The sequence below is a fragment of the Arachis ipaensis genome, chromosome B10 (assembly GCF_059453495.1).
Source record: "Arachis ipaensis isolate K30076 ecotype BB chromosome B10, ASM5945349v1, whole genome shotgun sequence".
Classification (NCBI taxonomy): domain Eukaryota; kingdom Viridiplantae; phylum Streptophyta; class Magnoliopsida; order Fabales; family Fabaceae; genus Arachis; species Arachis ipaensis.
Window position 1 is genome coordinate 144,285,434 of NC_142435.1, and position 16,504 is coordinate 144,301,937.

At 33.2% G+C, this 16,504-nt stretch overlaps 1 protein-coding gene and 1 long non-coding RNA gene across 24 annotated transcripts; both read right to left on the reverse strand.

Annotated features, from left to right (window-relative positions):
• Positions 1-1,104: 1,104 nt before the first annotated feature.
• LOC107623665 (uncharacterized) lies at positions 1,105-5,591 on the reverse strand. Of its 23 annotated transcripts, XR_015881034.1 has the most exons (12): positions 5,447-5,591; positions 4,999-5,340; positions 4,757-4,908; positions 3,803-3,827; positions 3,493-3,522; positions 2,810-3,339; positions 2,478-2,528; positions 2,260-2,366; positions 2,073-2,143; positions 1,821-1,921; positions 1,452-1,743; positions 1,105-1,347 (listed from the first exon to the last, which is right to left on the reverse strand). It is a non-coding gene; the product is annotated as an uncharacterized LOC107623665 (long non-coding RNA). The 23 variants fall into 23 exon arrangements; XR_015881030.1 differs by lacking the exon at positions 3,803-3,827; XR_015881033.1 differs by lacking the exon at positions 3,493-3,522.
• Positions 5,592-11,138: 5,547 nt separating this feature from the next.
• On the reverse strand, positions 11,139-12,365 carry LOC107621330 (hydroxyproline-rich glycoprotein family protein). The gene has a single exon (XM_016323360.3). The coding sequence runs from the start codon at positions 12,234-12,236 to the stop codon at positions 11,352-11,354; it is 885 nt and encodes a 294-aa protein (XP_016178846.1). The 5' UTR covers positions 12,237-12,365; the 3' UTR covers positions 11,139-11,351.
• Positions 12,366-16,504: the final 4,139 nt, after the last annotated feature.

Genomic DNA, 16,504 nt, shown 5'->3' on the forward strand with positions numbered 1-16,504 from the left:
ACTTACAATTTTATGAATGAAAAAGTTTATCGTTTGCTTGTTATTTATCAAAGTGTGTGTGAAATTTTGATATAATGTATTTTCACATTATCATGAAATTTATATAAAAAAAATCAATTCTCAAATATAAAGAAGAAAAATATTTCTAACTGTACTTAAAAATATTCACTAAGATTAACCTCAATAATACAGTAAAAGTAAACTGTATAAATTGTAAACAAATATTAATATACTCAATTGTAAATAAATAAATAAATAAATAACTCCACTCTCTTTTCAAAATATTAATTTATTTGGCATTATTTGTCTATTTGCATCACATCTATATTCATCATTCATAGAATCCCATTGAAATCATGCATTCTAATTCACACATCATGACTTATATATGTTATTGGCACTCACTTTACTTATATTATATGGTGAATTCATTAACTCTGTTAGAGATATAGAAAACAGAAGAAAAATTAAAGAAGCGAAGAAGAAAGGGTTTGATGGCACTATAAGAAAATAAACTTTTTGCTATATTTTTAAAGCGTGTCGAAAAATACAAAAAAGTATGTCGATAGTTTTTCGCAATATTTTTTGAACTATTGGCATGCTTTTAAAAGGATCACATTCGCAAGCGTGTCGTTGCTCTATCGCCACGCTTTTGTGGATCAACCGGCACGCTTTCTTTTTTGCCACGCTTTTATCTCTTGCCATGCTTAAAAGCGTGGCCATATGTATTAACCTATAGCTACGCTTTAAAAACGTACTGAAAAGTGTACATATCATCACACTTTTGGAAGCATGCCCAGTGGTGTGGTTTTGGCTACACTTCGAAAACGTGCCGATAAGGGGAAGATATGGCTACGCTTTTTAAGCGTGTCAATAGAGGAAGATATAGCTATGCTTGATAAGCGTGGTTGTTGATGATTACAAGAAGATATGGCTACGCTTAAAAAGCATGCCAATAGCCGAAAATATAACTATAAGTTAGATCAAAATACTTATGGTTATACTTGTTTATGAATCTTCCTAATTAAACACTGCAAAATTGATATATAATTTTAAATCATAGTTTGAATGACTAATTTAAATAATGGAAAAAAAATTATATAATTTTAGATTAACCAATCTAACATCTATAACCTTTCATCACATTTGTCAACAAAAAAATAAATTTTATTATTTAAAAAATACAACATATACATCATTAAAGCCACAGTAAAAAGAAAAGTCAAAATTTGAGATTTGAAGAACAAGAAAATTGTTCTTGTGTGAAGACTAAAACAGCTTTGGCTCACTGCTGGAGTGCAAGTAATAAGCAACCCTATCTTTCTCTCGTTTTAAGCATTCCTCAGCCTGAAATGAACAACATCAAATAGATTACTATTCAATAGAAACCACACAGCAACATAATGAAACTAAAATTTCAACGTACAGTAATCAGCACAAAGAAATAGTACCTTAAGCATATAATCAGGACAAGAATTTTCTAGGATCCAATTTGAAGCCTTTCGAGAATAATAAGCAGAAGTATCTTTCAGCATGGCTGCTTCAAAATCATTCCTATAGTGATCCATTTGACCTATTCTAATTTCAACAAATATATCTAATACATTTTTTAAAAGATGAATCAGGATCGCACAACAAAATGATTAGGGTTGATATCATGTTTGGAGCTTCATCATCCAGATATAACTTGTTATTTTTGAATAAATATCCTATAAGATATGCAGATGATCTTCTGATAGCAGCCTGGAGAGGAATATTGTCAACAACAAAAAATAGTCGAGAGGAGAGAGCCATTTTATCAGTAATGAAAAGAAAAGTACCTGACTGTCATTAACACCTTTCACAAGCTCTGATATGAGTGACTCTACATCTTCCTCATTAATGACCAAAACCACTGTTCCTTAGCTGAAGTTTGAACCTCCTAGAATATAAAAGAAATAAAATCAAATTATGCATTGAATCAGTTGAAATACATCCACAATCAACAAGAACACTTATAATTCTTGAAAAAAGAGCATGTATGAAGATGGAAAGTCTTATTAAGAATTTCAAAATATGCAATTTTGGTCTACCTTATCTTCATCGCCCATTGTTGATAGCAAAGGAGGAAGCATAGTACCAAGATGAAAGTTAAGGCTAGGACCTTAGATGAAATAAATAAATAAATAAGATGAAACAAATAGTAAGATAACAAGAAATTACAAACAATAACATCAATATACACGATCTCCATGGCAATGATGGCAACAAACAAGTTACCTTAGAATTTATTTAAGGACATCAAGTGTAGTATCGGAAGTTTCATCATCCTCTAGTGCATGTAGAAGAGTGGGAGCAATTTCATCAATAGCTTGCAATCCAACACTCTACATTGCAAGATTCGGATGGAAATGTGTTGTAAAAACTCTAGTATTATCTAAGATACCACAAACTAAAACATCATAAAGAAAGAATAAGTAGACAGCAAAGAGTGCAACCTTATAAAGAGTGTTGAATGCAAGCCAGCTGATTCACGAACCTCAAGCAAACTGTAAATACATTGATCTAATTTATCAAAAAATACAATGTAAAAATTTCCCAAAAAAAGGCTTAAAATACACAAGCCTATCACAAAACGCAGTTCGAATAGTGGGAATGAGCTCATTCATGAAACTCAACAACTAACTCTTGCCAGCACTTACCATAACTTCACTCAGACTAACACATGCAACATAAACCATAATTTAATCAAATTACATGATATGAGCTATCAGCACATAGATACACCCATAACAAAACAACAAATTTCAGCAGCAACAACTATTTTCACCTGTCTTCTACTGCTGCTAGGGTCACTCAGGCCCTGGGATAACATTGGGATTATCAAGGGGAGCACACATTCACCAAGTTTGCTTACTAGCTCACCCAATGATCGTCTGGCAATTAACCTGCATAAGAATGAGCAAAGGTAAGACAAAAACTCCACAACTTGTGGCAGAAAATCAGTCAAAATGGATATAAGTGCACACCTGCCGTCTTTTAGAAGATGGATGATGATGCAAGGGATGAAATTAAAGTATCTATCAGAATAGGCATAATTTCTCAAAGAGTCTTAGGAATATTTGGTGGGAGCAATTTCGAATAATATCAGCAAGTCATGATGTCAGAGAAAACATACATGGATCAGCAGCTATCTATAAATTTTGAAACTTCAAAAATAGAAAGACTTACTTGAATGGCCAGTGAAGGCTAAGAGAAGTAGGAAATAGAGGAAAAAGGGCCATGAAAAGATAGAGTATATGAAAGATCAGATCCAAAAATCCAGTTAGAAAATTGACGTGGCAGCCATAATCTTTTATGCTGAAAAGATGGGAAAAAAAGCTTAGAGTATATGGAACAAGTTGAGATAACTATGTAGAAAGCATGTACAAGAACAATCCATCCATTGCAAGAACAACAAAAGGAGAGGGGCCAAGTGATTTTAAACTAATTTCATTTGGAGAAGAGTCCCACCTTTGGCTCTTAGAATTGCAGCATGCAGCCCTATATATAGAGAGAAGGCACAAAACCACACAACTAAAATTCAGTAAAAAGGGCAAAACACAAATAACTATAACCCCCCAAGAGCCACCAACTATTTATTCCTTAATCAAATAGTCACTGAAGTCATACTAAATTAACAAACAAGAAAACAAGTGAATTCATGTCAAAAACTGTTTGTATGAAAAACAAAGAGAAGAAAATACTCTACTTTCGTTCTAATCAAGATCAATGCAATAAAATCATATATTCATGTCAATGGCATTAAATTTAAGTTCACTACCTTGCTGAGTTACTTGTATATAATCCTACATTAACAAGAAAAAAAATCAAATTATTTATATCTACAAACAAACTTGAGTCTCAACTGCATTCAAATCAAAAGAAAATGGCTCCACATCATCATCTCTCAATCCTTTTAGACATGAAACAATGTCATTCACGGCAACGGAATCATCCCACGGTGCGAACTCTATGATGAAAAGCAACTTCGATAAAAAAATGCTTTTTAAGTATTATTCATCATAACATTTAAACCAAAACTTGGATATTTTAACACAGACATCTTAGAGCTATTAATTTCATCAATATTTGAATAGTTTGAAAGAAATAATAAATGAAAAATGTTGCACATATACCCTTTAGGATTTATCCTAGTAGCTGCAACATACAGATCAAACTTTCCAATGGATTGCCATTTCCATGAACTCCAATCTCCAAGTCCCAAAATTCTGCTCCTATTAGTGGAATCTTAAGAAGAAATTTTACATTCAACACAATTCTACATTGAATTGAATTAAATAGAGTGAGTTGTAATGAGCCTCAGACCAAAAGCTTAACCACTACTCTACATCTTGAGGATGCAAGTGTTCGTTTGTTCCAGTTGAATTTCATAATACACATGAAGGTCTAAAAATTCTCATGTTTGTTTTTTCTGTATTTAATCTTGGTATTTTGTTTATTTATTTATTCTTCAATTCTATCCCACATCATTTTTAAATGTAAAATGGTTTCGGAACTACAAGTTACTAGATTTAAAATATTTTAGAGAGGGTCATCTACAACAATTCTAACGCAATTCCCTGAAACTATGTATTAGAAAATTTGACTAAACATAAAAACATATAAACTATGGATGAATACCAACTTTTGTCATGACTATTGAGTACAACAATATTGTAATAGACTATGACGAGCGAATCACATATAAATTATGCGAGAAAATAATCCAACTCACCATGAGATTCCGCACCAGGAGGGCTTATGCGTCAACAACACAAAAATAACAATCTGCCACTCTAATTCGGTAACCACCAAACATCGATCTTCCAATCTAAAAGGCTTATGCAGATGCGGCTGCTCCCTTCTTCCTTGGTGCAGCTTCAGTACCTAGTTAAACAGAAACAAGGTCGCATTAACGAAATGATGATTGATGAAAAACACAACTGCTGAAGATCTGAATATAGATTGTGGGGGTACCTTATCTGAAGCCGCTCTTGAATCGGCAAGGCACCTGGCAGAGGTACCTCATCCTGCCGGTGCCGGTGGTCTTTCTGCGGATGGACTTCACGCTCCAGTTATATGTAAGAGTTCATTTGAAAAAATAGTACTAGAATCGTGAGAATTAAAACTAAAAAGTGTAGAATCAGAAATCGTGAATGAAAATGGAAGAAATTAGGATTTACATTTCCTCTTGCGTGCAGCGGGGAAAGCACAGGCGGAGCAGCGACTCTTCTGGAGGTGAAAGCCGCAGCGACCGCACCTCACACAGAGGGTGTGAGTCTTGTTCTTCTTCTTACCAAAGCTCCCTGTTCCCTGACCCTATGTTACATTCACACATACTCAAAAGTTAATTCATCATAGATACACAGTGAGCTCTGTGTGCGTGTGTGTGTGTGTGTGAGAGAGAGAGAGAGAGAGAGAGAACCATTGAAGCAGATCCAGAAGAGACGATAGACTAGCAGCGTGGAAGAAGGAAAGGCGACCTCCGTTGGCTGACCGACGTGATGAGTAGTTGTGAACCCCGTTAAATTAGTAGATAATTAGTCAATAAATTAAATTTTAATAAAGAAAATTAGAAATATGAATATTATATTAAATTATGATAAAGCTCATCAAAACGAGAATTTTGATACTAATTTCAAAGAATTCGGTCCAAGATTGGACTGAATGGGCCGGATCCGTGGGCCCAACTGGCCCAACACTTAAATGAGCCAAAGCTTCTTTTCTCCCCCAATTCAGCAAAAGCAACGCTGAACACAGCAAGGGGAGGAGAAGGGTTCCGAACCCTTATTCCAATTTCCAATCACCGTAACTTTTCAATCCGAGCTCCGATCGCCGCACCGTTTGCGGCCACGCGACCACTGCGTCGAGCTCTACGATTCTACCGAAACAATTTCATAGGTAAGCTACTTAATTACTCTCAGCCTCCCCTTCCCCCAATTTTCAAAAATTATGTAGTGGTGTTGAATTTCTTTGCTTTTTGATGTATTAGGATCCAATTAGCTTGAGGTAAGGTGAGCATACCATAACTCTATTTAATTTTCTGAATTTGTGCTTTGAGTATTAAATTTGGGTGTACATGTGTTATGAATATGTATTAGGTTGTGAATAAATAATTGGAGCTTGAAATTGTGGACGTTGGAACTTGGTGGAGGTTGAGCACTAGTGTTTTATTGAACTTTTGGGGCTGTGTTTATTTTGGTGAGTTGCCTTGATCACTACATAAAAATCAGTCAAGGTATGGTTTAGGTTTCTTGCATTTAATATATAATGTTCTGTGAAAACTTATGCTAGATGACCATAGGATAGGTTGGAATGTATGTGTATATATTTGTTGCTTAGTATCTTGTTGAGAAGTATGTTTTGGTTTGGAGCTTGTTGACTAGTTGGTAATTTGATGAATTGTTGATTAATGATTTGAGGACATAAGCATATAAGCCAAAAATTTGTGAGCTATGGTTTTGGTTGATGGATTTGGGAAGTGTATGTGTATTATTGTGGATTTGAGGTATGATTTATTGTGGTGGTTGTTTTGATGATGAAGAAGAACATACTATGTTGATAATTGCAGGTTTGGTGATGAATGGGATGGGATTTTTGAATGAAAATGAGGTTTGGGAAGTTTTGTAAAATTTTGGTTTTGGGCCGAATTTCGGCGAGCTATAATTTGGCTTCCGGACCCTCAAATTATTTCCAACTTGTTTTAAATGAAAATTGGGTTCGTGAAGTTTACGCCGTTTAAAGAACAGGTGAAAAATATTTTAAATCGAAGAAGTTATGGGCGTCGGAAAATTTGAACAAAAAGTTGTTTTCTTTTCAGTTCTGGCAGAACCAGGATCTTCGGTATGTGTGCGCACGCACACACTTGTGCGCGTGCTCTGAGCAGATCAAGTTTTCACTTGTGCATACGCACACTGCTGTGCGCACGCACGCCCTTGCAAATTTTCAGAAAAACGTGCGTACGCACACTATAGTGCGCACGCACACACAGGGGAAGGCCCACTGCTGGGAGCACTCGCACACTCTGATGCGTACGCACAGGGACAATTATGCGTGCTACTGGGAGCACTCGCACCATCTGGTGCGTACGCTTCTCCTTGGATTTTTACGTAAGTGTGTGCACACACACAAGTGTGCGTACGCACACACCCTGTTTCTTAGCACACGTATTTTTGTGATTCCGAAATGAGTTCAAGCTTCTAAACCTTTATTTTCATTCTTCTAGTCATGAATAATAACATTAAGTCTGATAATCAAATGAGGTTAGGAAATGGGGATAACTTGGAGGTGAAGTAAAGCTGAAAAAAGTGATGAATTGACTATGAAGTGTTATGAATGATTGTGTATAATGCATGGCTTAAATAATCAAATGATCTGAGATACAAGATTCCTTGAGTAAAGTACCGTGGCTTGCCACCACGTGTACTAGGTCGAAACTCAATACTCTGTTGACTCTACAACGTAAGGGTGACCGGGTACTTATAAATTCCCAGGAATATTAACCCCATCGAGCAATTATAATTATTTGAGAAAAAAACTATGCATAGACTTGTGGGGATGCACGCCGAGGGACAGTCCAAGAGTTTAGCAAACCGGACTTGTCGGGTTGGCTTGATAACCGACAGATGAGACTCATCAGCCATAGGACAGGCATGCATCATGTGCATATTACTTGAATTACTTGTTTGTGCATTAATTGGGTGTGCCTAAGTGTACTTGCTATGCTAAATGTATATTTGTTACCTGCAGTACTTATAACCTTCTTGTGCTTGCCTTTATTTGTTTATTTGTCTGTGATATGTTGTCGGATATGGAGGTATGGAGGAAATGCGGTAAGACTTAGATTCAAGATTAAGTTAAGTTAGGCTTAGATACTCTTAGAAAACCACCTTTTTATGGTTTCTGTTTAATACCTTAAGTTTTATAATTTGAGTATCGGCGTTCTAGGATTGCCTATGGCATTCCCAGGACCTTATATCTTATATGTGTGGCACCTTTACCATGCTGAGAACCTCTGGTTCTCACTCCATACTATGTTGTTGTTTTTCAGATGCAGGTCAAGAGGCACCTTGTTAGGCGTCTGGACGTCTGAAGCGAAGTGGTTTTCGGGTTACTTTTTTATTATATATATATATATACTTAGTTTTCTCTCCACATGACTTGTTCCTTTTGACCCTCTTAGAGGCTTATGGAGAGACAGGATTTTGTTTATGTAAATTTGAGTTTTGGATATGTATATATATGCGTAAATATTCTCCGGCCAGCCTTGACTTCGCGGGCTGAGTTAGGAGCTTGTTATTTTGTATCTTTGGTCCTCTATTTCTACTTTTGTTATCTTATTCTTGACATCTATAGCTTTCTTAGTACGCAAGATAACTCGTTTTCTGAATATTGCGCTTTTATTTCGCGATTTTTATTTCATCTGTTTTTCAAGGCTCCTAGTTTATTTTATTCTTTTTGCTATTATATGTACACATTTTATTTTAGAGGTCGTAATACCACACCACCTCTATTTCACGGCTTAAGCGTAAAGTTTCGTGTGATAGGGTGTTACAGTAGTGAGCGCCGAGGGAGGGCGAGCGTCAGCAGAGACAAGTTAGGGGAGAATATGGAGGGAGCGCCAGCAGAGGAGAGAGTGCAAGCGCCGATGATGAGCTCTGGCTGAGTAGGGGATGAGCAACAGAGTCTGAGTGTTTGGGTTTTCAGAGCATTAGTGTAATAGTGTTAGGGAAGAAGAATAGAAGAGTCTGATGAGTTAGTGTAGTGCGTTTGGGACTTTAATTTAGGTTTTTTTTTAGTGGAAACTTTTTCGTCACACTTTTTTCGGGGTTCCAATAGAGTTATTGAAAATGGGGACACTTTAAAAACGCACCAAGATCAAAAATTTTTCGCCACGCTTTAAAAGCATCCCTGTTTCTCTCTATGGTCACGTTTTTGAAGCGTGGCAAAAAAAGCATAGCCAAATCTGTAATCAATTGCCATCCTCATAAAAACGTGGTCATAGATCCTTTTCGCCACGCTTTTTTAGCGCAGCAAAAAAAATATGGCAAAATCTCTAATCAATCGCCGTCCTCATAAAAACGTGGCCATTGACCACTTTTGGCTACATTTTTAAAACGTAACAAGAAAAAAACGTAGCCATAGACCTTTTTTTTTGTGCGTATAAGGTAGTTGGGATTGTGATTTGTGACCAACACATGCAATGAAATGCAACTTTTCTAAATGTAAGTATCACCTTCCCTTGACAGATCCCAAAACATAAATGCTTGGCACATTGAAAGTCCGAAACACTGAAACCATCAAATCGATATGATAAAGCAAACACGATTTCCTGCTACAACAGAAAGTGTCACTGTTCTTAATTGGAATATAGATGGCTCTAGCTAGTGACTATTAACGTTACTAATTTGAGTAATGCTATTTTTAGGAAAGATCGATATTGTTTATTCAAAAGAGAAACACTAAAAATAAGTAAAAATAGAGGTAACTAACCGAAAATTTTATTTAAGATGGTTGTGCTTGGAGTGTATCACCTTAAAATGGTGACTAGATATGCTTTATTTTATTGTGAAATTCTGAAATCTGATGCACCAATTTCTCACTTGATAAATGGTGTTTAGCATAAATAAGACACAGTAATTTGTGTTTTTTTTAAAATAAAAAACCGAACGGACCCTTTAATTTATTTCTTTTGAATTTGTTAAATTAAATCGAATCATCCAATTTTATTTTTCATAAAATTAAAAAGTAAAAAATATATAAGGTTGAAATCGGACTATTCGATTTTAAACTTGTCTCCCTTCAATAACAAATTGAAGAGTTTAATTTATTTAATATCAATTAAAAAAAATTATACCAATTTAAAAAAAATTATTCCATATAAATGAAAAATATCCAAACTTTCAATAACAATGCACTACACACATGTTTGATCCATATAGAAAAAAAATTAGCAATAATTGACGATATTTAAAGAGTAATTCTTTGTATATATATTTATATTTCTAATTTTTAGCATTAAGAGTGATGAATGAAACGTGAAAAACAATAAAATATCCAAAGAAAAAAAATGCTCAAAGTCCCAAAGTCTTCTGGAATAAAGAACAATCTTCATGATTCATGGCAAGAACAATATTTGAATAAAGAACACTAGCACACAAATTAAATTATACGTGTAATTATAACATCATTAGATCAAAGCATAGAGTATATGTATATAAGCATGCATATATAACGAATAATCGTGTCGTCCTTACAACTAGCTCATAAGGGGTTTTATGAGATTCCTATGTTTCTAATTAATTAAGAAATTAAAGATAATTGGCCAATGAGTTATAGTTCAAATAACATAATCTTCATATATTCATTTAAGAGGTCGCTAGGGCTGCACATGGATCGGATAATATCCGCATATCCGCGGTAATTATCTGCATCCGATCCGAATTTTGCGGATATTATCCGATCCGCAGAGCCATCGGATCGGATCGGATCGGATCCGCACTATGGTCGGATCAGATTGCGGATTTGGCGGTGATATCCGCGGATCCGATCCGCAAATTCGCATATCCGCACATCACATATAAATAGCATAGTTTAAGAAAATAAACCCTAATGTGATATGAATTTTAGTGTGTTATTTATGAATTTTATGATATTTTGTTTTTAATTTTTTATGTTGTACTTCAACTTAGAATAATTAAACTTAAATCTTGTGTTATTATTTTATTTTTGTTATTCAAAAGAACTATTATTGATAATATTTTAGGAGTAAATAGACTTAAACAAATAAAAAATGAATTTTTTGGATTTTTTTTGTAAAAATAGTCAAATAAAATCTTAAAATAGTTTTTTTTTTAATTATGCGGATATACCCGATATCCGATCCGATCCGATCCGCAAGTATGCGGATCGGATCCGGCCTAAAAAAATGCGGATATCGTATCCGATGAGTGCAGTGTGGATCGGATAGAATTTTAGACTATATCCAATCCGATCCGATCCGTGTGCAGCCCTAGAGGTCGCGCACATAGTCTTCGTATATTCATTTAAGAGGTCGCGCATTCAAATCTCTCTATGATTGGTAAAAAAAAAAAATTAAAGATAATTGACGTCTCATGCATAGATCTTAATTGAATTAAACTTTACATTGTTTACAAATGTATGTCAAGGCATTTGTAAGCAGCAAAATCATCAAAAAATTAAATAGGCGTCAAAACTTGTTATCGGGGTATCGAAAATTTTAAGCTTCACCCTAACCTCAGAAATAAATTGAAAAGAAATAAAACCCTATGTCCCCAAAATAAGAGAGAAATGGGCTTTTGTGTAATTTCTCAAAGACGAATTTCGCAATCAACGGGGCTGCCCAAGATGCCAGTGGTGGAGTTATTCTGAAACACAAGCTTCAAGCCGTCGCAAACGGCCGTTAGCACCTCCGTGCTAGTGGAAACAGTGGAAGACCTTAACTCCGTGACGGACGTTATAAGGACATCGAAAGTAACGGAGCCAGAAGCTCGTTCCCTTCCCATGGCATCAAGATCCGGCGAATTCCCGAAATTGGCGGCGGCAGCGGTCACCATGAACTGCTTCTTGTCATTCCTGCCCAGGATCAGACCCGGCGCGTAGCCACCGGTCAGTTCTTTCCCTTTGTGCAACACAACCACCTTGAAATCCCCAAAATACCCCGTGAGCTTGTCGTTAGGGTTCTCCAGCAAGATGGTGGTGTTCCAGTTTCCGGTCAGCGTGTTCACGGTGCCGAAATTGTCGACGCTCATGGATGTAATCTGGTATTTGGGGAGTGTGGGGTGCATGGCTAGGGCGACGACGATAGTGACGAGGAAGAACGCGGTGAACATTATGCAGGAACAGAGTATGAAGCCTCTGACGAATGATCTACCGGCGTCGCGGTTTGGCGGGTAATCATACGGTTGGTGACCGTAGTAGTTATTGTGGTGGTGTTGATGGCCGTATTCGTTAGGATACGGAGGAGGGTAACCTGGATATGGCGGAGGAGGAGGGTAGCCTGCCACTCCTGGAGGGTAATTATGGTACGGCATGTTGGGCGGTGCGCCCCAATTGGGATGCGCACCGCCCTTGTGTGGCGAGCGCGGCGATCCGCTGTCAGATGAGGAGGAGGAGGAGGTTGAGGGGCGATGATCCTTGATTTTTGATTTGTCTTTGGATCCTTTTCCTTTTCCACTATGGGATGGGTCGTCCATGTATAATAATGGTTCTCTCTCCCAGTGATATTCTTAAGAGAGAGAGAGAGAGAGAAAAGAGAGATTGGATGTTGATGGAAATGGAAGAGAAAGGGGGAAGTAGTTTCTTTAGATATCAGGTGGATGATATCAAAGAGAGAATGGGGAAAACAAGAAATAGATAAAATGGTTAACAATGCATGAAGACCGTACGTGACTTTGCTTTAATTTCTTCACTTTCCCATGGAATATTATTAGAAAAATTATATGAACAAGGAACTGACCACAAAAAAAGTAAACAACTTAAAGTAATTTATAATTATATTTAATTAATTTTATTTGTTTTTAATAGAGACGAGAATCATAAAACTTTTAACAATTTCAATTTTTAGTATATAAAAAAATTTATAAAATATATAAAAGAACATCTAATTAGTATAAAAAAAAACATTCTAATACTTAATAAAAAAAACATTCTAATGTCTAATATAAATACTATTTACATATAGATTTTGGGTTAACATTTGGCTGGTACCGATATTATTATTATGAAACTAAATAGATGCTGGCCAATACCATTGTAATTTGGTGTAAATGCCAATGCTTGTCTACATTCTTTGGATCTGCATGCTCTTTATTTCATTTCCTCCTACCCTCTATTTTTGTAACCTTTTTTTATTATTATTTGGGTTCGTATTCTAACAAAAAAAAAAAAAAAAAAACTTCACTATTGGCATCTTGCCTATTATTAATAGGCCACCACTCCATAAAAACATTAAAAATATTTTTTTTAAAGATGTTATTTGTGTTATATTATTATTGAACGAATTATTATTAAATTAGTCAATAATTTATTTTTAATAAACTAAAATGAAATTGATTTATTATAATTATGATTCGATTCAATCAGTTTATATAATCCGAATCAAATTATGTTTAAATTTAAAATATATATATATATATATTTTAAATTTTTTATTCGCAAACATTTAAATTCATAAAAATTAAAAAATATAAGTAGGTGTCTGAACAAAAAAAATCATAACCCTAAATCCTTACCCTAACCCAAGTCCAAGTCTAATTTCAATGTCTCACTACTCTTTGAATATGACCCCAAAAAACTCATATCCTTTAGGCCTTAGCGTCTTTTTCGTCTCTCTTTTCCACTAAAGTTCGAACTCTCTCATCTCTCTGCTCACTAGCTCTTGCAATCTCAAACTTTCTCCTTCTCTCGTCTCCGAACTCGCATTTAAGGTTCTCGTCGCTCTCTGTGTCACCAGTCGTCACCATCTCGCACTCAGTCGTGCTCGCACGTCTTCTCTGAGCTCGTTGTCGCCGGGGCAGTAGCAGCAGTCCTGGAACTGGTCGTCATCGTCGCTCCATGTCTCCTCACCGTCTCGCATTTAGTCGTGCGCCTTCTCGCGTTTGTCGTTGCCGATGGAAAAAGTAGCCAGTCCCAAAATTAGTCGTTGTTGTCGTCTTCGTACTTTAAATTTCGCCGTCAACTTCTTTCCCGCCCTTAGATTCTTTCATTCAACCAGAAGGTGATTCCCGATTTGGTGATTTTCAATAAATTTTTCTGTTCTTTTTTTTTTTTCAATTTTGTTGCCCAATCCATTATTAGCTTGCTTTAGGCGCATGTATTAATAACAAATGTATTGATATGGGCTAATTAACAACAATTAGAGAGTTTAATATCGGTAGTAAATATCAAAATTTTATTTTTTAATTTTTAAGGCATAAACAACCAATATAAAGTAATTATTACTGTGTTTAAAAAATAGTATCTAATTTATTAAAAAAATAAAATATTTAATATTTAATTTAAAATTATAAAATGAAATAATTTTTATCTTAAAAAATAAATTTAATAAATTTGGTACCAAATTAAAAGGCACCAAAAATTTGTCTAATAACAAATTAGAACAATAATAATTTAAAAGGAAAAAGTAGAGGGAAAAAAAAAGCACATATGGACCAGGCTAACTAGGCCCTATAAAATCCTGTACTAAAGCAATGTGAATGTTTATTTCATTTTTTTGGTCACATAAATTAGATAATCTCTAATTTTAGGTATTACATAATACATTCCGATCCTCATATGTTTACTATATGTTGCAGCAATAATTATAAAATTTTTTCTATCAGTTACAACCGGTAATACTCAACTCAATCTTTAAGTGAGAAGAGAAAGACTAGGTCATTATTCAATTATTCTCTTCACTCCTCCAATCTAGTCTTATTTTTTTTTTGGTCATGTCCAATCTAGTCTTATTAATATTTAGTTCATTGCAATTTGTGGACCTAGCTGGCTGCCTACCCGCCTCTATACTCATGCTTTGTTTATCAGGTTTTAAGAATAGTTTTGCCAAAATATTTAAAGATTCATCCGTTAAATACAAAAACAAAATGTGAATCTCGACATAATAATCCTAAAAAAATTAAAAAAATAAAAATATTTGTGTTTCTCTATCTAAAGATCAGGAAAATTTGAGACATTTTTCATTTATCAAACTTTTGTAATATTTAAAAACCAACTTTAATTTCATAATATTTGCTAAATTATATAATTTAAATTAATTAAATATTTTATCAAAGATAAAAAAGTGCTAAAGTGCTTTACTATGTTGCTAAAAGTGAGATGCGTTTAAGTTTCGCAACCGTCATAACTGTTCATCTTTAAACATTTTTTTATTTATTAAATAAGTAGCATTGTACTTTTTAATTAAACAAATATTAACTCACTATTTATTATATTTTATATCAATAATTTATATTTAAAATAGTAATTTATTAATTGGGTTAACTATTTTTTGTGTGAAATTATTAATAAGTAAAAGCTGAAATCTACTAATTTATTTATTACTTCTAATAATTGTGTTTTTTAAGAAGTTCAAATAATTCATTAGCATCTGCCTAACATAACCGAGAAGATTCAATTTTTTAGAATTATTGAGTTCATTTATTTATCTATTTTATTCAATAGAAATTAGAATGATATAGTTGACATGATATATTTTTAAAGATATTTATTTATTTATTTTTTTAACTCATTAAATTTAATTCATTACAATAAATTAATTATATCAACTAATTAGTTTGATTAGATTATTTAGATATTTAAATATCACACAATTTATTATAATTTATATCGATCAATTAATTATAATAAATAAATTAAATCAAATCAATTATAATAAATAAATTATATAACTAATTGATTTAATTAATGCATATATCACACTAAATCCTAAATCAATTATAACTAATAATGAGAAAAATGATAAATGTAGTTTCATCTTGAGAATATTTTTATTTTATTTAATTGGTTAAACCAAATCAACTACAATTAATTATAATTAATTATTACTATATCAAGTATATGATTTGAGGTGAAATTAATCATATTAAAATACATTATTTGTGCTTACATATAACTTTGCGTTTCCATTACTATATAATAGTCTTCATGCCTTTCATTTTTCTAGAATGATATTTAATTTTTCTTTCACTTTTTTAGAATATTCAAATAATATTTTATATTCTATCTTCTATCATCTTTTTTTTTTCTATATTTTATAATTTTTTTATTTATCATTTTTTAGGTTTTGTATAATTTTTTTTTAATCAAGTAGTTTAATATTTTGCCATATTTAAAGAAAAAAAAATTGAATTCTATCTATATAAAAGTTGTTTGACTGTTTTATTCAATTTTTTTTAATACTAAATTATATTAATTTAGTATTTTTATTTTACAGATTTTAAGTCCTTCATTATATTATATTGGTGTTTAGTCATTTATTTTATCAGTTATAACTAATTCATTATATAACAATTCAATTTGATTAGTTAACGTACATTTTTTAATTTAATTTATTTGGTACTAACATGTAATTGGTAAAACAAATGATAAATAAGTCTGACAAAAATTAGTAAATAAAGCAATAAAATCATAGAAGGTTAATATAATTGGTTTTACAAAATAAGTGTATTTACATTAACGTAATCATATAAATGTGCATATTGTAGCTAATTTATTTAGCTTTAAACTGTTAATTTTATATACATGTTACAATTATATTATATTTACAGATATCAATTACTTTCTATTTGTATTATTTTTTTATTATTTTATATTATCTTTCATCCAAGAAAAAGAATCAATTCGTAAAATTAACTCAAAAAATTAATAATAATCAACACTAGTTAATTCAAAAAATAATTAACTCAAATAACAATAAAGTAAAAAAATTAACAATAAAAAACATCATCAACTCAAAACAAACTCT

Bases quoted from the DNA above. Each gene is read 5' to 3' on its own strand.
- LOC107621330 (XM_016323360.3), bottom strand. From the start codon at position 12,236: ATGGACGACCCATCCCATAGTGGAAAAGGAAAAGGATCCAAAGACAAA.